Here is a 23222-nt window from a genome sequence, read left to right as displayed (position 1 = left end):
CTCTCTCCGCTGGCGTGCATGCTTCACAAGGGCGCCGTCAACTCAGATTTGTGCCGCTCCAACACTACCGTCCTAACGTCACTCATATGAGAGAGGCGAGGAGGTATAGGGAGGAGAAGCAGATGCTGTCAACTTCATCTTCTCCCCCTCGCTCACTCTTTCACGTATGCTCAGCTGCTCGACCACGTGCGTGCCCGCCCCGACTCCGCCGCGTCATCTGGTGGCCTTTGCGGCTTTATGGACTTCCTCCCCCTCTGCCCTGCCCCTCCTCTTTTCTTCATACTTTCCGCCACGTCAATGCAGCCGTTTCGGCCTGGAGAGAGAATCATATGTATATATATATACATATATATACATACATGCTCCTTGTTTGCACGCGATACAGGAGACGAGTGAGTGAGTGAAAGAGAGAGGACCGCGACGCGACGCCACGGCTCCCCTCTTCTCACCCGAAGCGAACGAAGAGGCCAGCGTCTTGGCTGGGACGTACAGGGCACCTCGAAGAAGCGCATTGCTGGAAGGAGAAACTTCGCCCTTCTCCCGTTGTTTTTGGTTTTGTTGCACACACGCGCGCATCACCATCTCCTTTTTGCTCCGCCATAGTCACAGGGGCACATCGTAATATACACCCACAGCGGAACAGAGAGGGAGAGGCGAAGAGGGGTGTCAGCACACGAAATAGACATACAACGTTTTCACATAGACGTCTCTGAGGAGAAAAATACGCGCTCTTGTTGTTGATCTGTGTCTCAGCCCGCTGTTATGAGTCACACGACTTTGCCCCAACCACAGCGCAGTGATGCTGTGCAGGTGGAGCTTGTGAGCGCAGGCGGCAGCCCCATCGCGCAGCGCCCCATCCGTATCGAGGAGCTCTTGCAGCAGCAGAACCACACGGTGGATATCGGTAATGGCATTGCCCTGCGGCTCGAAGAATTGAACGCTGAGGAGAACTACAGCGACGACGACGTGGACAGCGCGCCAGACGACTCTGCTGATGACGAAGAGGGGTCAGAGATGTCTGCCGAGGGCGTATATGCGCGAGGTCAAGCTGCCGCTGCCCCGCCCCCGGGCACGCGAGCGGCTGGTGGCTGGTACGACGTCCTCGACGCGCTGCGCCGCGAGCAGATGGATGTAATGCGCACCGCAGCTGAGGTGCAGGGCGCTACGCGGGATCAGGGCAATGGCGAAAGTCGCATTCTCTCACGGCACACCAACGAGGCACGCAGTGCTGCCACACCATTAAAGCGGTTTTCTCAACGGCGGGAATCCGCAGGCAAGTCCGTTTCGGCCGACACGGCACCCGAAAGCGAGCTGCCACTAGGTGCCTCTCGGCGAGAGGTCTGGGCCTCCCTAGTATCAGCAAAAGATGCGCGTCGGTACAACTACAAAGTTCTTCGCTACGTCTCCTACATGCCAGCGCTGGACTTCAGGCGTTTCCGCCCCACTGCCCTCGCCTTTCACGCGGCGGCATCGTATTTGAGCCGCAAAGACCGCGGCCAGCGGCTGCTCGTCTATGGCGGCGTTTCCTTCGGCGCGCGCAGCGTGGAGCAGGAGCTGTACGAGTTCTCTGTCCTTACGGGGAACTGGCGCCGAATTGAAGGGCGACAGCTCGTGCCAGCAGGCCACTACGGCCACACCATGACGGTGGCTGAGTCGTTGGACCGACTCGTGGTGGTGGGCGGCATCGGCCCCGGTGGCGCGGTAATATCAAAGAAAACGCGGCAAGAGTGGGCCACCGATCCTCTGCGTGCGCCGCGTTATCGACTTCTGTGCCCGCTCCTGCATCGCCGTGCCGGGCAGGCGGTGACTGCGCCCGCGCGCCTCGGCGGCACCGCGGCACCGCTGCCCCCTGCGTCAGCGCCCGCTTCGATCGGGTTCGTATCTCTGCTTTTTGACATGAACCTGAGTGATCATACGTGGCGTGCCATTCAGCCCGCCGTTCAGTTTCCACTGGCGTTTCACACAGCTGTGCACTTCGGCAACGTGCTGTATGTCTTTGGCGGGCTGACAGAGAATCTGCGCGTGTCTGGGCAGCTGCTTGCTATCAACCTGGAAACGTACGCGGCACGCCTCATCCAAACGAGCGCTTGCCGAGGCCGGCGTCGTGTGGCGCCGGGCGAGGAAGCGGAGGAGGAAGAGGAGGGTGACGACCTAGATGCAGACGAGGCGGCAGGCCCGAAGCCGCGCTTTCTGCACACGGCAGTGCGGCACGGCCCGTACATGATCGTGTACGGCGGCTACGACGCAAGCAATGAGGTGCTTGGGGACTGCTGGGCGTTCGACATGATGAACGAGCGATGGGAGCAGCTGCGCTGCCGCAGCGCGGTAGTCGGCCGCGCCGGGCACGAGTGCTGCGTTATCGGCTGCCGCATGCTCGTAACAGGCGGCTTTGAGTCCTCCCTTGATGAAGTCGGCACCGCAGCATCGCCAGTGGCGACAGTGATGGAGCTGAACCTACTGCCAACCCTGCACGAGGAACATATGTGGCGCGCCGAGGTGCGCGTCCGCCCGCCCCTGCCGCCGCTTGCCTTCACCCAGTGCGCCCCGTGCGGCGACGGTCATTCGTTTCTTCTCTTTGGCGGACTGACGAAGCCGGCGCGACACCTCCCTCGGTCGCCGTCGGCCGGCAATCGTTCTGCATCCGCGAAGAGGCGTGCAGTGTCGTCTAGTGAGGACGAGAGCGACACTGACGACACGGCGGGCAGCGACGCCGACGCGGGCCACCATCGCTCCTCTGACAAGGCTGTAGGGCGCGCGGCGTCTGCGGCGGCGTGCAGTGGACTTTGGAAGAGATTTGCTCCGTTCGATGACGGCCTCGTTTTGACGTTCCCAGAGAAGCGGCATCGCGCCAAGAGGGCCAAGGACGAGCAGGTGGTGAATGCCCTCGGCGTCGAGGTTGACCCCGGCGAGTTGCCGGAGCACTTCAAGGCGTTCGTACGCCGGCAGGAGGACTTCGTGAAAAAGAAGGACTCAGCGACGACGGAGATCATCCGCAAGACGACGCTGCAGGAGCAAGAGGACATGGGGCCGACGTTGTACCTCACTCCTGACGAGATAGAATTGCTCATTCATCGGAGCGAGGAGTGCTGCGTGGCCTTCGCCGAAAGCTACAAGATGGGCACGCTACCGAGCAACATACCGGACCGCGAAGAGCGCGTACACCTTATTGAGGAGTGCATCTCCGAGAGCCGGCAGATGCGGGATGTGATGCGCTCGATGAAGGGCTCCGCACCTGGCGTCACCGCCGTCAAGTCGAAGACGCACCGTACACGTGCTGGGCAGAAGTTTGAGGACTACTCGGCCGCAAAGCCGTTCCGTCGCGTTGTCGTGAAGCATCTGATCGAGAGCATCAATCAACACCTGTCACGCATGCGGCGACTCAACAAAGCGCTGCGAACAGTCGAGTGGCCAGAAAAAGAGGGGTTCCTCAAGGCAGTGGACGGTATGCAGAACGCCGTCCACTCCGTATCGCGCGCCATCAACGGCGTCCTCAACAAGTACATCACACGTCGAGTGGAATCTCTCATGAAGGGCGTGGACAGGCACAAAGAAGTGATGCGGCTACTCACGCAGGTTGTGGAGAAGAACCAGCACGATAAGATATGGGGTGTGAAGGCGGCACGAGATGAGAAGCGGCAAGAGCAACAACGTGCTAGAGCGGCTGTGGCCACTCCTGGGCAGAGGGCATCCACGGCACAACAAGCCCGCAGTAAGAGGCGCGCGTTGTCGACTGCGGCGCGCCGCGGTGATGCACCGCCGGTTGTGATGAGAGGCCGCACCGCCCGCAGTCGCTCGCTTGGTGGCGGCTACCACCCTGATGAGAGTAAGGCTGTTGTGTACATCATAGACCTGGAGGTCAACGACTTGCTAAGGCGGGCAAGCAGAGTGGAGAAGTGTGCCGGCCAGCTGCGCCGCTGCTGCGAAGAGGGCGCGGTAGTCAGCGGCGTAGCATCTCTACCGCCACAAGCACCTTGCCGGATAGCCGGCGCCCAGCCTCCGCTGCAGGCGCCTCATGTGGTGCCAGCTGCCACGATTCCACCGCCGCAGATAGCGCCACCGGTTCTTTTGCCCACCGGCGTCCCGCTCGCGGACCTCGTTGTTGGTGCCGCTCCCAGTCCTTCTCAGGCGGAAGCCCCCGCGCCCACGGATGGTGAAGCCGGAGTGGCTAGACCGCGCGATGTCACGATTCAGCACTCCAACGAGCTTCGAAGGACGATGGCAAGGCTCGCTGAGGGGGTGCGCAAGGCAGCCGTAGGCTTCCGCACAGCGATTGTCCAGGCGACTGCAGAGATGCCACCGACGCTCTCGGTAAATGCACCGCTGCCTTCCAAGAGAAGCCCTTCAATGCCCGTGCCCTCGCAGACGGCACAGGGCGCCGGTGCCGTTAACGATGCCATTCCGACACCTCAACTGCCCGCCCCCACAGCTGAAGCATCCTTTAGGGGAGCAGCGGCGATGACCACTGCTGTTGCGTTGGATACTCAATCATCTCCATCGCGAACGAGCTCCTCTTCGTCCTCCGGATCGTCACGGTCGTCTCCTTCCCTTCGGTGGTCATCTGCGCCGGCAGCTGCCGCCGCGAAGCACGACCCGTCGGCGCCGCAGCCGTTGCGGGGCTCTGCGCAACTGCAGCAGCCTGTGACAGCGCCTTTGGCGCTAAAAGTTGATGCAGCGCCGGCAAGCGTGCGGCAGCTCCACCCCACCCCAGCAGTGCGGTTTTCGCGCGATGCCGCAGCCAATGCTTCACATGGGAGCCGCAGCGCAAAGACCACCTCGGGCGCGCCGGCAGCGGCTTCTGTAGCCCAGAGGCGTGCAGTATGCCTGAGCGCGTTACGCCCTATTCTTGCAGCGAAAGCGTCCTTGCTGAAGCTCCAGGATAAGGTTGCCCAGATACGCGTGAACACGTGGGACGGTAGAGACCTCGCTGGCGCGCCACAGGATGTGAGGGTGGAGGAGTTGTTCAAGCGTCTCAGCGCACTGGTGGCGGGCGTGGCGCAGTGTATCACGGCCAGCCTCCTCACGAAGGCGGGTGCGAGACCGCCTCGCACCCGCCCTGTCCCCGTCTCGGTGGGGCCGCCGCCACGACGGTCAAGGAGCAAGACGGTGACAGGGGGAGCAAGGTCGCGCAGTGGGTCAGCAAAGGGCATCTCGCCGTCGAAATCACTCGCGTCGGCGGCAACAGTGGGGACGGGACCCAAAGCCGTGGTCCTTCCGCCGGCGTCCTTTTCCGCCGTAGAGAGAAGCGAGAGGCGTTCTTCTCGCAACGGCGACGACTCCGCATCGGGGGCGCCATACACCGCCGCCGACGATGGCGTGAAAGATGTGCTGAGGCTTTTGCCGCTTCCTCCGCCTTCTACCGACTGCGATGGGGAAACTGGTGACTGGTGGCCTACGTCAGTCTCTCGTCCTACCGAGAAGGGTGCAGCGGGTGTGCCTCTGGTGTCGAATGAGGCACTCCTTCGAGATGTGGCTCCTACGGCCGCCACCTCCAGATGTGCGGCCGCGTCATCCGTTGTGGAGGTTCGCCCAGTTTATCCAAACGCACGTACTACGCCGAATTTTAAACCTCCCAGCCTGGTGTGCGACAGCGTAGTTTCCCCGACTATAGCGGGTCCCTGGGCACCTGCAGCCAGCCCAATGGGGACCAGTAGCAGTGTGCCTGTCAACATGCCGGCACCTATTGTTGCGCTGAGCGTCGCGCCAAAGGTGGTAATGCCGGCGGGAGTGAGTGACATGAGTACAGACGAGCCTGGGGCGCTTCCCACGCCGACGCCCCCGCCTCGCAGGCGATCTACTATTGCAGCTCTTACGCAGCTGCGCCACCCTTCCCATAGCCGGCTGGGCGACGGTAGCTGCGGTAGTGGAATGCCCAGCAGCTGCGACAGCAGAGATCCGGTCACTCGAGAGTCAGCTACGAGTATCACGAGCGGCAATTTCGTGGTAAATGCGGAGTACCTCTCTCGTGTGGAGCCAGACGCGCTGCTAGGGACCGCCGGTACCCAGGAAAATCTGCGGTGGAGCGATGGTGACGCGCGGCACGCATGGGCGGACGTGGATGAGGACTACTTCTACTTTGGTCGGCGCCTAGAGACACGGATGACGTCTGCTGAGACGGCGGCGTGTGGCCCTCCCTACATCTCCGCCCGTCCAAGTGGTGCGGTGGGCGTGTCACCGCCCGTTGGCACGGTGCTGAGGTCCCCGCGTATGAATGCGGAGCTGGTGGTCCCACCTATGCGCGGCCATGCCGGTGTCACTTCCGCATCGTCAGCACCACGCGCGCGCTCCTCGTCAGCGCGGCGCCGCACCAGAGATCATCAGGCATCGGGACACTACCTGTCATCGACGGCCTCGCAGTCTCTGAAGTCACACACAGTTCGACCGGTCGTTCGCAAGGAGGGCGGCAAGCACCGTTTCTACACCCCTGGAGAGCTGCAGCTGATAGAGGCCCGTGAGCGGTTGCGGTCAAAGCCCGCCAAGTGAGTGAGGCGCGAGCGCCTATGGCTCGTTGGCGCCGGTATCCACTCTGCCGGGGCTTGGGCTGATGTGCGCTCGGCAGCCGCTTTCTTTTTTTCTGTTTTTTTTTTTCGCACCGATTGAGCTCGAAGAGAGCGAAAATGCCGATACCCTGCACCCACAGAGCGAGAGACGCACGCATGGCTCACGGGTCGGCGGATGGCCAGAACGGCGCAGCTGTGCTTGCTTGTCGTGACGCAAAGCCAGTAGAGAGGAAGAGGAGAAGGGGTGTATCGGGTGAAGGTGCCCACGGTGGCTAATTCGCCTGCCCTCGTCTTACTTGAGTCTGTTTAGTCTCTCTCCAAGTTTGATTCCTGCACATGGGGCACTGGGCGACGAACGGCCGCTTATCCTCCACGCCGCTCGCGTGCTGCGAGGATCGAAACTTTTTGCTCGTCGCCGAGATAGAGAGAGGGGAGGGTGGGATATGGTGGGGAAAGGGTAGTAGTTGCCGGTGTTCTTGCCCGTAACTTCCTCTTTATTGGTGAGCATTACATATTTTTCTTTGCTTCGCGGTGCATGCGTGACTGCCGATTCGCACAGCTTCCTGTCGAAGAGACGTCTCCTTTTTGCTCTCTCTCTCATTCTCACTCTCCTCTTTATGTCTCTCCCTCTGTGTAGGTTTGCCTCTGGCGGTGCCACTGAACAGTGTCTCTCTCTCTGTTGGTATCGTACTTCCTTTGTTCAAGACGTCAGAGGCACACCAAGGAGGCGCAGCAGACGTGCAGGAATATGGCCAAGGCGAAAGAGACATAGGAACGGAAGTTGAAGTCCCTCTATTGTGTGGCGCGGGGAAAAGTGTGCTTTAAATCCTGTTAGCAGGAGCACATTGAGATTCTTGTGTGCCTGTGCTTAGGAGAGTGATTGCAGTCCGCCACACTGAGAGAGCATCAGTGTCGTGATGTTAGGCTTCGTGTATTCTGCTCCTAGCGTAGGGCCTTTCACGACACGTATAGGCGTGGAAGAATGTGCCTCTCCCCCCCCTGTGCTTCGCAGTCTCTGCTTTCCTTTTCTTCCTCCTCGTTTTTTCTCTTGAATATACACTGTGCTGCGCCCTGCAACCCCTTCCCTTGCTCCCCATCCACACCACCTCCGCGCGTCTTTTCTCTCTCACTCCATGTGGCCGAAAGGAAAGCCGTCAAAGGACCACAGTCACCACAGAGAGCGGGGTTCAGGACTGCTTCCGGTGAGATTCGCCACGCTTTCGGTTAGCAGACGCAACGCTACACGGCCGCATCACCGGCACCCTCCAAAGGTCGATGAGCGTACCACTGCTGCTTTCGCACTCATCTATCCACGCTCCCTAGTCGTCGTCCTCCTCCTTTCTGCTAAGGGTACTCCCCCAAAGGGCTCCGTGTGTGTGTGCGTGTGTGAGGGACGAAGTAAAACATTTGGTGTCTCTCTCTCGCGCGCCCACTTCCCGCTCCTACGCACCCTTCTTGGATGATGATGACACTTTGGAAACACAAAAAGCGCACATCAGCGAATGGAGGGGAGAGAAGAGGAGAGAAGAGCAAGGAAAGCGCACGTGGGTACATGCAAGCGGAGGAGCATCCCTGAGGCCGAAACAGCAGCATCAGCCAAAGCGCCAAAGGTCTGAAAAGGTGGGGTAAAGTCGAAGGACTCACCATAGGGGACATCACTGCGCCCGTCTCCCTTTTTCCTTGCGTGGTTTCCTGCGTGTGCGATGGAAGGGGTTGATGCAACTTTTTTGCTGCTCATTGCTCCATCCACTCGCTTCTCTCCCTTCTCTCTCTCTATTCATTGATAACAGTCGCATTTTTGGCGCAACATACCCGTGCAAAACGAAGATGAGAGCGCGCGGTGGCGGCGCTGTGCGTGTCTGCCTTCGCCCCTTTTTTCTTTCTTTACTTCTGTCGCTGCTGCTTCACAGGGGAAGGCTCTGACGAGGAAGGGGAGGCGGCGTGAGCAGCGTGGTCGACAAAAGGTGGGTGTATCTTCATCTCGTTTTTTTCTCCTCCTTTGTTACGCACCTCTCCGCTCTCCTTGTCTTTTTCTCTGTATTGCACATTGTCCCTCTGAACTGTGGGGTGCTTGTCAGCGTTGTTGCGACTGCTGCTCGCCGCAGGACTATCCGCCCTCGCGAGCATTGCTCACTGCATCATCGCTGCTGGTTTCGCTGTGAAGTTCGTTTGTTACCGTTTCATTCGAAACTACATTCGCTTGGCCACCTGTTTTCTCTCTCGCTTCATCAATGGCTCTCTTGCTGGCTGTGATTACCAGCGCGCGGAGGAGCTGAGGGAGCGACAGATTGCGACTACCAGAGAAAGAAAGGAAGAGAGAGAGAGGAACGAGGCACCGGCAGTTTCCATGGAGAGGAAAAAAAATACCGAAGAAGGTGAAGGCTGCGTGTGACTTTGCGCAGCGCCTGCAGACCCGAACTCCGCGGAGGCAGTGAGGCAAAAGGGAAACCTTTCTCAGAGATTGGTGTCGTCTTCTATGCAAGGATCCGCTTTGTGAAACCGCTCGTGCAACAACGGGGCGCAGAAGCGCGGCACTCCACAGATGTCAGAGTGGACCACACTCTTTGAGTCTGCAGCGGAATTATTCGCTAAACTACACCTCAGCCTTGACGCTCCACACGCACTCCCCCGTTCATTCATCCTCTTCCAATCCTGTCCGCGCTCGCTTTCCTTCATCTTCCTGATTGGCCTGCTTTTTTTTTCTTATTTTTTTTTACTCAGTGAGTTTCGTATGTGCTGTGCACGCGCAGGGAGGTTTCGAGTCTCCTCATCGCCAGTCTCCACCTCTTTGCGCTTGACTACTTTTCTTACCATTATTTTTCGGAGAGGGCGGGCCCAGAGGCGCTTTGTCTCTTCACATTTGCCTCGCCGACCGTCGGCGGAGGGACAATCGAAGTAGACGACGACCGTTGCTCCTTCATCAGAGTCGTGCGCCCTTCTCTGCGATTTCGGCGAGGATACGCCGATACAGCGAAGGCAATCCTGCCGACCCTTCTTTCCCTTTCACCCCCTCCCCTCATTCTCCATCAACACACGCAAGTAACCGAAAGAACACGCATACGTACAGGCAGGTACCCCATATAGGTGTAATTCGCTGACACTCTTCCTCCTCACACTACAGAAACAGTACAGCACCTCCGCTGTCGCTGCTCCATCACTTCCTTTCGCCTCCCTCTCCTCTTCCTCTTGCTTGCTCGGCATCGTTACTACGCTAGTCACGCTGAACGTGCACCCTCACCCGTCGATCTGCGCAGCCCTCTTTTTATTTATTTTATTTCTTTGTTGTAGTTCATTTTTGCTTGTTTTTAGACTCTGTGTGTGTTTGTGTGTGTGTGAGGGGGAGAGGAGAGGAGAGTAGCGCTTTCGAATTCCCCTTTGCCGTTTGCCGAGTCCGTTTGCCCTCCGCCTCCCCCTGTCGCGTGCTGTTGCCGTGAAGGGTTCCATATCTTCTTCCGACCCTCCTGCTTGTGCTCAAGGGCGCCGAGTCAGTCACTCCTTTCACCTCCCCTCTCCGCCTTAAACGTATTTCAATAGGTCTCGAGCATCGCTCTTTTTTCACCTCTTCACGTTGGGACTGTGTGTGTGCACGCACACACACACGCATATACATATATATATATATATATTTGCTGTTCCTTCCCCTCACGGTTGCTCTGTGCGCAGCGGAGCGCTTCATCGGCGGATTAGGTTGGTCTGCAGATATCTCTGTGGGTGGAAGACGTGCTTGTGCATCCTTTATCCCGTGCGTTTTTTTTTGAAGCGTTACCGGCGGCTGTGGTCATGAATCCCTTCTTGGCGCGGGACTACGAAGTCCCGAAGAAGCCCCTTTTTCTTCTTGAGGGCAGACATGTGGTGCAGAGCACTGAGGCGTCTGCCTTCGTGTCAAACAGCGTCACGGATAGTGTCATGTACAGTACCAACGGTAATCTGGGCCTGCGCCACCTGAGCGAAGTGGAGCGGGTCGGCTTCAAAACGGAGGTATTGCTGAATGGTGTCTACCACGAGGAAACGATGGACATCTCCAAGTACCAGGGAGTTCCTCGCTCCAGTGAGGTGGGGGCGAGTATCTGTACGGTCGACTTCGACTGCCTGCTGGATGGTGAATCGGGCACGCTAGCGTCGATTCCGAGGCGAAAGCTGAACCTCGACGACGGCGCTTACCGAAGCCATTGCACTGACGTCATGAGTGCCGATGGCGGGCTCATCTTCAACACCAGCTACGTCCGCACCGTCGGGCGCACAGACCTGAGCACGTGGGGTGCACAGGTCTGCTACAGTGACTTCAGGCTTGTTGCCGTCAGCACGCCGGCGTCTGTGGGTAGTGACGGCAACTTCGGCTTCAGCAACAGCGTGATGGGCTCCTATGCACCGCAAAACCATAGCACAGATAACGTCTCGGACGAGACTGTCCTAGGGCACTCATTGGGCGGCATGCCGCTCTCACAGGCCGATCTGAACTATCGCATCGAGCTCGTTGTGGTCATCTCCATTGACCAGGAGTGCTGGGATATCGCTCACAAGCAGATGGATCAAATATACCAGTGCTCGCTGACCTCCAAGAATGAGGTGACGACGATCGCAGAGGTTGAATGCGTGGTGAACTACGGTGACACGCATCGCCTGCTGCGAGCTGATGTGGAGAGTATGCAGTGGGTCCGCGATGCCGAATGCGGCACGACGTCGTCTTTTTCGTGCGATCGGTACCATATGGGCGCCGGCGGTAGCAATGGCGCGCGGGACGGCGCCAGTAGCTACAGCAACACCGATCTCAAAGAGCATGCCAACAGCGACCGAGATGGGCGGAGCGACTCGGCTTTTCTTAGGCCCGGCTCGTGGAACTACCGCGGCTTCCACAGCCCGAATAAGGCGCAAAAGTCATACGTCATCACAAAGCGGTTCATGATGCCATTGACTCCGGAAACGGTGCCAGACAGTGTTGTGTTGACTTTCCGCGCGAGTCACCAGCGTGAAAGCACGCAGAAGCGCCCAGGCGCGCTACCGACGATTGAGGAGATGATCGCGGATCAGAGGACAGCGCTCGAAGTCTTTTGGAAAACGTTTGACGCGGACGTCAAACTGCAGGACGAGCTGATTCCCAGCCGCAGCTCGCTGCCCTTCGTGTACAATGCGTTTCGCATGTTCATGGTGAGCCACGGCCTTGAAGGCGGACTGTCGCGCTCTGGGCTGTCCGCTGCCGGGGACGGGCTGCAGTTCAACTTGTCAGAGTACATTTACTATGGGCTGTACTACCTCCTCACCCAGCCAGATGCGTGCTTGCGGCTGCTGAAGAGCGTCTACCACATGCTGCCGCAGTCGCGTAGGTACGCCCGTGTGCTTGCCATTAGCCACGGCGCCGTCTTTCCGTTGAAAACGATCAGCGGCAAACACTCGACACACGCCGCCAACGTAAACAACGCCCGCTTCCACGTGAATGCCGAAATCGGCTTCCTCATCGCCCTCTACGACGAGGCAGCGGAGAGCATCTCAGCCGAGGATCGCCTGCTGCTCCTCGAGTTGATGATGGAGTCGGCTCGCATCTGGCCGCAGTGTGGGGAGTGGCAGGATGATCACACCGTCTTTCGCCTCGACAACATTGCCGGGACAGATGAGTACAATAGTAACGCCTCCGGCAACTTTTACGTCCACATCTCCGCGCGACGGCACATCGCCTCCGCCTTCTCGTTCCTTGAGCGTCAGCAGGGACATCTCACCGAGGATCAGTTGAACAGTGTCTTCGCCTCCCTGGGGATGACCGGGCGCGAGATGTCCGAGCTGCAAGCCGTCGGTGACGGCATTCTCGTGCCGCAGCGCCATGAGCGGCTTGGCGTGTACATGGTGCATGACAACTTCGACAACCTGATCGACTGGGGCAGCGAGCGGGCAATACACCCGCTCCACCTGAACTATCACCCCATCCATATATACCGACGCAAGCTCATCGACGTGCCAGAGGTGCTGCTTGGAATGCTGCTCTACCCTGAAGAGTTCGACCAGCGCGACTTTCTGCGCAATTTCGAGTACTACCTCCCTCTCTCTACGTTCGATTCGCCTGAGTCGCTGTTTGTGATGGTGCACGCACTCTGCCGCGCGCGGTCGAACTTTTCGCAGCCGATGCCGCTTCTTCGCTCCTTGGCAAATATCGACCTCGACAACATTGTTCACTCCGCCGAGGGTGGCCTGCACTTCAGCGCCATGGCAGCGACACTGCTAGGGCTGATCTTCGGCTGTGGGGGAGTGCGGCTTTCTCACAGGGGACTGCAGGTGCGCCCCATCCTTCCCGCCAGGATTGAGCGCTACTCCTTTACGATCAAGTGGCGCGGTGCAGTGCTGCGGGTGGTGGTGGATCGTATGAACATCACGTACGACCTTATCTCTGGAGTGAGCCTGCGTTTTATTCACGGCACCCCTGGCGAGCGCATCCACCTTCACACGGGCTTTGGTCGCTGCCCCGCAATCACACACCTCGCCATCCCGCGCGCAAGCCGGAGCCAGGTGATGCAGTTTGACGGTGTCGTGCTCCTCTCCGACTGCCTCTTCGACAACCTCCTCGAGTACAGCTACCGCTCGTGGTACAAGACGCTTGAAACGCTCTTTGATACGTACCGGGTGCTGCACAACCGGCCCATCCCCTCACTCACACCGGAGGAGTTCATTGAAAAGGTCGTTTACCAGCTCGAGGATGGTGAGATTGCGTTCAGTGGCATTAACCAGATCCTGCAGCGTCGCGGCGTGTACTTGGAGTTGGGGACGCCGGAAGACGCCGAAATCGTCGAGACGCGCTACGGCTTAGCGAATGCAAAGGTGGCAGAGATGGCGGAGATGGTTCTTCTGTCGCCGCCACCCGTCAATTGTGACATCTTCCGTCTGCTCAAGGATTTGGTGGAGAACGGGGTCTCGCTGGCGGTTGTGTCATACAGCCGGTCGCTCAAGCAGCTGCTCGCCTCGAACCCGCAGTTGGCTCGCCTGTTTGTGGCCTCCGTCGACGGCGAGGAGGCGCACGACTGGAAGATCAAGGGACGACCTCACCTGGATTTGTACACGAGAGCTGCTGAGAAGATTCACGTTGATACTAACAGGTGCCTCGTGATTAGCCACCACCTGGATCGAGGGTTCGACGCGAAAGAGATGTCAAAGTTTCGCATGTTTATCGATGTCGAAGACCCTTTTGTGAGCTCGCGATTCCCCCTGCGCCCGTACCCATCCTTGTCGCCGGAGGAGTCGAAGGAGACGGGCCAAGAGAATCCTGTTGTCTGCCGTCTGGAGCTGTCGCGGATTCCGGCGTCGCTCGACGAGTTGGAGGATATGGTGGACGGTCGACGGGTGTGATGCAAAGGGGCGCTTTACACGACATATACCAGAAGACGCTGTAGTTGGCTAAGCGACCGCCCTCACCAAATCGGGTGCGCGCCTGTGGCTCTCAGCGCCCGTATGTAAACGGGACGTTAAGTGCCCGGGGTCTGCAGCGGGGAGTGCGCTAGCTGGGTGAGCTACACTACAGACGTGTGCGCGCCTCCACGTCCTTCTCCCCCCTTCCTCCCTTCCCCTGCGCGCGCCTAAAGCAGTCAATCGTCTTTTGCGCACTCAGCGCGACTGGTGCAGACATGTGTGCCGATTACCGCTTATTTTTCCCCGTTTACGCTCAGTCGGCCCTCTGCATGGCTGCCCTGCTCTTTCCTCACGCGCCATGTGTGTGTGTGTGTCTGTGTGTGCGTGATCTGTGGTATCGCCTACTGTCTCGTTTTGACGCCCCATCGCAGAAAAGCACGGAAGGCCGTCGCGCACCGATAGGCTTCAGAGGGGAGTTGCGCGTCCATCATGAAAAGGGGCAGACCCATCTCCTGACAGGCTCACCTCGAAGGGGCAATGAACGGAGGGAAACGGGCCTACCGTCAGCAACGCTTTTCGGGCCTAGCCGCGGGGCGCATCCCGCACAAAGAGTAGGGTGAACGGTAAGCGCGCGACCCAAGGACGTGAGGAGGGGTGACCGGTCTTGCTACGTTGGTGTTTCAGCTCCAGCGCTCATTGAAAACAACGCCGTGCAGACTTGCTGGCTCCTCCCTTTTCGCCTCCTGCCGACTGCCCGGCGGGCCTCGCCAGAACAATTTTATCGTGCACCGCCATCCCCCTCCCCCTCCCTCGCTCGCTCTCTCTGTTCTGGAACGCTCTCCTTTCTCTGTTCTTCTCCGCCTCGGGGGTACCGACATCATCGCGGGCGCGCGCGTGGCCGCTTGTTTGCCCTTGTACAATGCTGCGCCTCTCTTATGCGCAGTAGCACGACCACCGTCGTCTCTTTCTTTCTCTCTCTCTCGTGTGCAACGTGAGTCCCCACGACGGCGCCATGGCTTCCCTCGCCACTCTCCTTCAGTGGTTGTCGTTCGTGTCCCTGGCCGCGTTGCAGAGACCGTTTCTACCGGCGGTGCAGGATGTCCTCCTGTACGTGTCCATGAGCGCCGCACTGCTCTTCCTCCTGACGGTGGCGCTGGCCCACGGCGTCGCAGACAAGGAAATGGAGCAGTACCTGACAAGCGCAGGGCGTGCGGCGGTGCCTGATGGTTTCACGACGAAGGGTAACATGGTGCGCGTACCCTTTTCGTATGACGCGTTTGCCAGTGCGTCTGTCACCATGAGTGTCGTGACATTGCTCGCTGTTCTGCTGTGCTGCAGCTTTGTGCTTGAAGCGGTATGGCAGGGTGTGGCGACCTATGTGGCGCCGATGGCGGCGCTGACGGTAAACACTGTCAAGCCGTTCTGTTGGGACACCGCAGAGGATTATCGTGGGAAGGTGCCCCCACCGCCGGAGGCCTCAACATAGACACGCGAGCGGCAACTCTCCTGACTGACTCTTCCGTCCAGGGTTACTCGAGTAGCTGCGAGCAGCTGCTTGCGCTGCTCTCAAGGCGCGACGTGGTGGTGGTGATCATATGTGATGATGGTGCTGACTGACTGCGCTCTCTCTGTTTGTCTGTGTCTCTCCATGAGAACGTGTGCATATGGACACGGCTGGCGGGCGAGGTGCGGATTCGTCTGCACTGCAGAGCGTAGGGGAACCGATGGAGGAGATGCACACAGTGGAGACGCGGACAATGCCGGTACAGCTGTGTGGTGAGGGTTCATAATGCCACACGGAGAGGTGAAGGGACGCTGGCAGTCGCGCGGGTTACTGCGCCACCTTTCCAAGCAACCGTTTTCTGCTGCGTGGCTCTCTCTCTCTCGTTGTGGGGCTTTTCTCAAACTCCTGCCACAACGGAGAGACGCGTATCTTCTCTGTGCGGATGCTGTTAGATTCTTGAGCGGGTTGGGCATACGCGGAAACATTCCTCTGTCGCTGAACAGTTCAATCAGCAACGGCGTCGCTCTCGACAAATGTAGCCGCTTCCCTCCCCTTCGCTGCCTCCCGCTCGCCTACTTCAGCCCCATTCTCCTCAACTGTCACGTCCACGTTTGCACATTGTTCAACTCCGCCCCCTTCACCTCCGTATTTTTTTCTTCACGATCCGATATGGCGCGGTGCAGGTGAGTCGCGTCAACTCTCCTTGGATAGGCGCAACAGCTGTGCCTCGGGTCTTCCACTCTTTTCGAGGACTCTTCACGCGTGCGCCCGTGTATGCGTGCATGTGTGTGTGCGCGCGGTTCCCATCAGACGCACGCCTGCCCTCTTGGGCCGCATTATTTCTCTGCCACGAGGTCTACGTACTTCTCTCCTTGTCGCCGTCTCTCCCTGTGCAGTGTTTTTTTTTTGGCGATCCGCTGTCTGGCAGACTTCTTCATGCTTCGTTGGCTGCCGGTGCACCGCTTCCGTCCCTTCGTCTCACCCCTAGCCACGATTTGTGCCGCCTCGGTCGACGATTCGACCTCTCATGTGGGTGCGCCGCAGCGCGACGACGCCGCTGAAAGTACATCTGCGACGGAGCCCACCTCGGCGAGGAGGCCTGCTGCCGAGATCTCCGCTTCGGCCGCCCCTACATCATTCCTCACCGACTACCGGACGGAGAAAGCGCTGCGCCGCTGGAGCAAAACGAATCGCGCCACACAGACCGCCGTGCCAGCGTCATCGCGCACCAGTCCCTCGCCCTCCTGTGCTACCGCGCCTTCCACTTTAGCGACCTCATCCACATCATCATCGACTGCAGCTCGCTCACTTCTGCGGCGCACAATGCAGGCCAAAAACAGGGTTGTGGTCCTTCATCCAGAGGGTAGCCAAGTCGTCACTCTGGACTTGTGCATCGAGCTTCCTGCGAGAGAGGAAAAGGAATCGACTCCGCCGGCGAAGGCTCGGGAGTCCCTGTCTTCTTCGGCGGAAGCGACCGCTCCGTCGGAGCCGAACTGTGGCGCCACGGCGGTCTCGAAGAGTATGGCACGAGCAGATAGGGAGGCGGCGTCAAAGACGCTGAATCGCCTTCGTCTGCTTTTCGCGCCGCCGCGGCCAAGCGAGAAGAGCTCAAAGCGCCTCTCGAAGGAACAGATCTTTACTGGGTGCCCAACTGTGCGCGCCTTTTGCCGCTCCTCTGACCTTGCGGGGGCGGCGGAGGAGGGTGTACTCGCTGCACCAGAGGCGAAGGTGCTTCTGTTCACCTACTCGAACGGAACCGCCCCCTACACGGAATTGAACCCAAATCTGCCCAATGGTGTCTTCTGGAGGTACGCTCAGATTCTCTGCGTGAATGAGACCGCCGTGCAGGTGCTGCACAACGTACCCACGGTCACCGCCATCACATCCCCAGGTACCCCGTACGTTGGACTGCCGCTTGTATGCGCGAACGTGTCGCTACTCTTCGCATCAGAGGAGAGCTTGTGCTTCGAGTGGTGCGTGCTGTCAAAAGCACCGGCGAGTACGCGCAGCACAGGCCACAACGAAGCGCCCTTTCGCGTCGTTGGCACCGGGTCGACATTCACGCCAACCAGCGACCTCGAGGGTAAGGCGATGATGCTGCGCGTCTCGCTGGACTCCACCACCGGCCTCTGGACAGAAATGCGACTTCCCGGTGTGGTGCGGCAGCTTCCACCGCCGGTGTCGCGCTGGCAGGAGACAGCCACCGCCGTGAACTACCCGGCATTTCGCGTCGTCACCTACAACATTCTCTATGATGACTTCTGCACGTCGAAGAGCTCCAAAACTAAGATTTACCCCTTCGCAACCGATGAAATCCTTGACCTCGAGAACCGAAAGGTGCGCATTGTGCAGGAGCTCTTGGCCTATCATGCGGACCTGCTCTGCCTGCAGGAGTGCGGCTTGAAGGTCTTTGAAGCGTACTTACTGCCTGTGATGCGTGCGTGCGGGTACGAGGGAGTGTACTTTAACAAGGCAGGATCGGTGAAGGAAGGCTGCGGCTTCTTGTTTCGGACGTCGCGTTTCAAGCTTGTGCAGTCCGCATCTGTACCGCTAAACTTTGAAACCCTCACCACCATGTTTCCCGAGCTGGGGGCGCGAGTGGGTGCCTGCCCAGAGCTGAAAGAAGCGCTCTCCGCCGTGACTTCTATCGGGGCGCGGGTGCTGCTGCGAGAAACCACCAGTGACAAGGAGGTGGTCGTCGGCAATACGCATCTTTTCTACCACGCCAATGCGTGTCATATTCGCGTTCTTCAAGCGTACATGCTGCTTCACTGGCTCAACAACGCTGCCCTGACCTTGCCTGGCGATGAGGCGGCATCGCCACTGCGGCCCACCTTCGCTGACGGCACGCCGCCGCGCCGACCTCTGGTCATATGTGGGGATTTCAACTGCACGCACCCTACCGGCGCTTACCGTCTCCTGACAACAGGTCAGGTGGAGGCTGATGACCCGTCATGGGAGAAAGGAAAGATTTTCTGGTGGGGCTGCGGACGAATGCTCGGCTGCGATCCCGAGCAGCTTGAGGAGCTGCTTGGCGAGGACACGGTGCTGCCGCAGGCGACGGCGGCGCGAAAGCACTTGACGCGGACCTGTGAATCTTGTGCGGAGACACCGAAGGAGACGATGTCGCCGCCGGAGGAGGTGGCTGGTGAGGCGCGCACTGAGGGGCCGGTAGAGGGTGGGGAGCAGGAGCGCGTCATCGAAAAGGTCTTTCGCGAGGCGCTGTACGGACCGCAGCTGCGCCTGCAGGACGCCTACCAGTGCACTGACCTTTCACTGCCCTGGACAAACTTCACCCTCACCTTTCGCGAAGTGATCGACTACATCTTCTTCTCCGAGGACTCGTTGGAGGTCCTGCGCACGGTGCCGATTCCTCCCGAGTCCGAGCTGGCGGAAAACTTTGCCCTACCCAACAAGAAATACCCCTCTGACCACATCGCACTCGTTGCAGACCTCGCCCTCACGACGCCATAAGTGATGCAGCCGATCCACCCACCTACCAGTCGATCTCCTTGCGACGGCGTTGCATTCAACCTAGCACACCGTGTCCAACACAATCGGAGCGGAGACGCCGTGCCCTCGTCTTCTGGGGGAGGGGGAAGGAAAGGCGGGGGGAGGGGGAAGGAAAGGCGGGGGGAGGGGCCGTAAAGGGCCGCTTCACAATAAAGCGCGCCACCAAAGGAAACCCAAAAAATGCACGAAAGAACTTATGCACAGCTCCGCTCTCGCGGGCGATACGGGAAGGTGGAGCACCCTTGCCTCGTGCACTCGTCGGAACCCCTAATCAGCTGGTGGTGACTAAAGCAGCGAAAAAAAAAAAGGGCCACTCTTGAGAAGAGCGCAGGCGCTTGTTGCCCCTCCCCCCTCTCGCCCATCGGGCACCTCATTTCTTTGCGATTCTCGGCTCATAGACGGCAGGACTCGACGTGGTCCCCACACTGCTCTTCCCCTGGCACTGCTGCTGCTTCTCTGGTAGTGTAAGGGGAACAAGCAGACCCTCTTCGATGGCCATCGCTGGCCTCTTGCAGAATGCGACGCTCCAGCTCCCTTTGCTGCCTTCCACCTATTGTTGCCGTGTGCGGCGCTCCTTGTCTTTGGATTTGCTACCCCACGTTACCGCCCTCTTCTCCCTCCCAAAGAAAAGGCGGAGGCAACTTTCAGATCGGACGCACACATCTCTCTGCGCTCGTGCCTCTTCCAACCACCGCACAGATCAAGCACAGCCCCCCTACCTTCTCCCAGGAGAGGTCACACCCGCGCGCTTGCGACAGTGGCGAGCCTACTGCGGTTCCTCTGCTGCGCGCGAAGTGCGAAGCCGGCTTCGTTTTCGTGTGCTTCACCTTCCTGCACACCTGGTTACACCCACACGCACAGACAGACGCACAGACAGACACTCGATAGATAGATGTATATACACATATAACCACATAGATTGTCTACATCGCGACTCGAATACGGGCCGCCTCACTTCGCACGCACACACACATTTACACTTGTCATCTCTTTCGGTAATTCTGTCGGATGCATCCGGCCACAGAACGACGTGTGCTGGTGTACCACAGCGGCGTGCGGTCTGTGGTAAACCTGAGCGGGACGTGGGCATCCTCCTCCCCTTCACCTTCCTGCCTCCCTTCATCCAAGCTGTGGGCACCGTTGCAAGGGAGGGGACCACGCGACGAGGCACGTGTCGTGGGCAGCGCCGCCACTGCGGCCGCTGAGCAGAGCGCGCTGGACTTACCATGCAGTCTCCTTGCCCTCCAGCCGGTCAGGGCGCAGGAGGATGCATGCAGCCTCGAGCGGGCTCTCATTCATACGACTCCGTCACCGGCCCCCAAACAACCTCTTCCTTCGTCACCAGCTCGATGCGCGCCTACTGAAATGGGAGATGCACCGGACTCGCATAAGCAGACAGGAACTGAGGGATTATCGAAGCAAACGGGCCAGCACAGTCTGCAGGGGGTGAGCCCGAGCCCGTTTGCGGATGGCGCAGAGCGCCATGGTGGCTCGGGCCCACTTCCAGGCCGGGAGTGCCGTATGTCACCTTTCGCAGAGTCGCCTCCTGCGTCAGTCGCGGCATCAAGCCCTGTGCTACTGTGGCGCAGCCAGGGAGGAAGCAGGACATCGGTGCGCTGTGATGCATGTCAAGTCGTACCCGACGTGGAAACGTGTGATGCTGCAGCAGACGATGACGAAGCTGGACAGGTGGTCGCTGAGCCACCGCTAGAGTCGACAAGCGCGTTCCTTACACATATAGTGGAATCCCTGCGTTACACCGACCCATCCCGAGAAGTATGTGGAGAGGATGATGGCGCCGTAGCGGCGCTGGGCGAGAAGAGTAAGGGACGGCCGCTGTCTCCCTTGCTGGCGTCGAGCCGCAGTAGTGAAATGACCCCCAATCCTGCAACAGGCGCGGAGCGTGTGCTCTTTGGCGACGGTGATGAATTGATGGACATCTCCACCGCGTCTCGCCGCTGCCGCACCCCTGAGCCTGACCTGCAGGCGACTACCGCCGTGCCGTGCGCGGCAGCAGATGCGGTGGCGCACACGCCTCCTCGTCTTTGCACCGGGGGACTGAGAGCGCCACTTTTCCCCACCAGTAGCGACACCGGTACGTGTGAAAGTGCGGACTGCAGCTCTCAAGAGAACTTTTCCATCAACTACGCCGCGGCCTTGGTGTGTTGCGTGGCTACGCCGAGTGCGCCCGTGCCTTCTGCCGCGGATGCTGCAGGGGCCGCCGAGGAGTTACTTGATGCCAAGGAGCCGGGTAGTTTTGTGCCTGTGATCGAGTGCTTGCCAGCGAGGAACGTCAAGAACGACGCCGAGAAGGTGACGCCCATGCCGAAGGGTGACAGAGTTGAGTGCGCGCCGTGCGCCCTCACGGCTTCCAGGAGGGCAGGTGGCCATCTCTCCAGTTGCAAATCCCCCACAGCATCACCGCTACGCCAAGAGTTGCATCCTCGGCTGCTCACGACCCACGGCGCCTCCGCCACGCATACGCCGACAGCGCGCACGTGCTCCTCGGCGTCATCGCTTCCTAATGGTGCTGCCCTGTCGACCCCTACACCATTGCATGCATCGCAGAGATGGCGGGGCAGCAGCGCCACCCCTGGTTGGGAGAGCCTGGCGCAAATTACGGGGTTTCCGACGCCTGTGAAGTTGTCACCCATACCCACCAAAGGTTACTCGGCAAGCCCCAACGCTTTTACCACAGCCGCCGCCGCGGCAGAGGCGGCCACTAGGACCTCCACGCCTCACGTGTCCGCCTCGTCGTCGCCTGCTCTTTCGGCTATTGAGGGTGACGACGCAGGATACAGTGGTGACAAACGCGGCGCATTGACACTGCCTGCTGCGACAGGAAATCTAGGGGGCGCAGTGCACCTATGCGCCGTGACGGGCCAGAGAGCTGAGATATCAGGTCTTGATGGGAGGGCTATATCGCTGCAGCGGGCCAGTGACAGTGCCGACTACCTGAGCAGCGGCCGCAGTATCAGTACCATAAGCTCTGCATGCTCCGCGTCACCGAGTTGCGCCCGGGCCGGCCAGACAACGCGCGTCTGGACACCGCAACCGAGCGAGGTGTCGCAGCAGCGGCAGTACTTGCTGCTGCCGTCATCGCCCGTCGAGGGCCACTCTTCGCGTTTCCTCAGCGACTTTTCCTCTAGCACAGGCGTGCAGCCGCCGACACTTCCGCAGCAGCAACGGAGCTCCCTGCGCAACTCGACCATGTGCGGCACTGCCGACACTTGTCGATGGGATCATGCTTTCTCTGCTCACTCAAACCCATCTCGCCCCGTGCCGCGTTGCAATCATGCTGCTAAAGAGGGATCTGAAGACTTGACAGCGATTCCGGGGATGCTAACAGGGCCGCAGGCGCAGCCACTGTACTGGCAACCTCAGCGACTACTCTGCCTCGATTACCCGACAGTCGACCTGGCGCTCATGCACAGATCTACTGATCGCTCGACAGGTGAGCGGGCCAACTCGCATCTTGCCACCGAGACGCTGAACCTCGGCACTCCGACCGTGTCCATGATTCGATCTCCCCTTCAAGCGCTTGGCGAGAGTTGCTGCTCTCTTTTCATGCCGCAAGCCACGCAGTACATCCAAGCTTTGCCCATACCCGGGCTTCGACGGCGAATTCCGTCCGTCTCTCGAGCAGCGCAGCCTGTGGTCCTCGTTGAAGAGGGTGTGGGCTGCGAAGGTGGTTGCATGGCGCCTTCCCACGAAGCGAGTCGGAATCAAAGGCGTGAGACTCAGCGGCCCGCGCTGATGTCACCCGCACTCGACGACGAGGAGGGAAGCTGGGTGCCCCGCTCTTCCGCGGTGCCGACTCGGGCCGAGTTACCGCTTTCGCGTCCGCTGGCGCCTCCGCCGACGTCGCCAAACGCCAGTCACTCGCTGCATGTGCAGCAGCCTCGGCTTCTGGAGCCAAAGGAGGCCCCGGGCGGCGTGAATTGCCGCACAGGGACTTCTATCTGTAGTCGCCTGCGGCCTTTCGCAGGCCACGAGGATTCAGGCCGACTGAATCGAAGCGTCCCGCGCATCCCTCCCTTACGTTCGTCGCTGGAGAGCCAGCTACCGCGTTCGTCGTCGTCAAAGGTCTCCGCCATCCCGTCACAGGCGTGCCGGCAGCCGCACCTCGGACTGTCGTCCGCCAAAGACGCATCACGCAGCGCGGAGGCATCCTACGTGCGCTGCCATCCCACGGTGGCAATCCCATTACAGTCCTCTACGTACTTCATCGACTCGTGGCTATGACAAGCGGTACCGAGGAGACGGGTGGAGGAGTGGGCGATAAGGCGCGGCTGAAACAAGGAGGGAGCACATGGGGGGAGGGGGGCTCTATCGCCTAAGGCGCGTGACGGGCGAGCTGAAAAGGAAGGGAGGAAGCACAA

The 23222-nt window shown here is 59.7% G+C and overlaps 5 protein-coding genes across 5 annotated transcripts; all 5 read left to right on the top strand.

The window, feature by feature from the left end:
* Positions 1-762: 762 nt before the first annotated feature.
* Positions 763-6480, top strand: LSCM1_02244 (uncharacterized protein; the record flags this gene model as incomplete). The annotated part of the gene is made up of 1 exon (XM_067319829.1): positions 763-6480. One exon carries the CDS (start codon positions 763-765, stop codon positions 6478-6480), a length of 5718 nt encoding a protein of 1905 aa, XP_067175204.1.
* Positions 6481-10277: 3797 nt separating this feature from the next.
* Positions 10278-13823, top strand: LSCM1_02243 (uncharacterized protein; the record flags this gene model as incomplete). The annotated part of the gene is made up of 1 exon (XM_067319828.1): positions 10278-13823. One exon carries the CDS (start codon positions 10278-10280, stop codon positions 13821-13823), a length of 3546 nt encoding a protein of 1181 aa, XP_067175203.1.
* Positions 13824-14835: 1012 nt separating this feature from the next.
* LSCM1_02242 (uncharacterized protein) lies at positions 14836-15309 on the top strand (the record flags this gene model as incomplete). Its single annotated transcript, XM_067319827.1, has 1 exon — positions 14836-15309. One exon carries the CDS (start codon positions 14836-14838, stop codon positions 15307-15309), a length of 474 nt encoding a protein of 157 aa, XP_067175202.1.
* Positions 15310-16263: 954 nt separating this feature from the next.
* On the top strand, positions 16264-18801 carry LSCM1_02241 (uncharacterized protein; the record flags this gene model as incomplete). The annotated part of the gene is made up of 1 exon (XM_067319826.1): positions 16264-18801. The coding sequence occupies one exon, from the start codon at positions 16264-16266 to the stop codon at positions 18799-18801; it is 2538 nt and encodes an 845-aa protein (XP_067175201.1).
* A 1047-nt stretch (positions 18802-19848) lies between these two features.
* LSCM1_02240 (uncharacterized protein) lies at positions 19849-23085 on the top strand (the record flags this gene model as incomplete). The annotated part of the gene is made up of 1 exon (XM_067319825.1): positions 19849-23085. One exon carries the CDS (start codon positions 19849-19851, stop codon positions 23083-23085), a length of 3237 nt encoding a protein of 1078 aa, XP_067175200.1.
* Between the last annotated feature and the right edge of the window lie 137 nt (positions 23086-23222).

This window comes from Leishmania martiniquensis, chromosome 34 (assembly GCF_017916325.1).
Source record: "Leishmania martiniquensis isolate LSCM1 chromosome 34, whole genome shotgun sequence".
Lineage (NCBI taxonomy): Eukaryota > Euglenozoa > Kinetoplastea > Trypanosomatida > Trypanosomatidae > Leishmania > Leishmania martiniquensis.
This window is presented reverse-complemented; position numbering and strand designations above follow the sequence as displayed.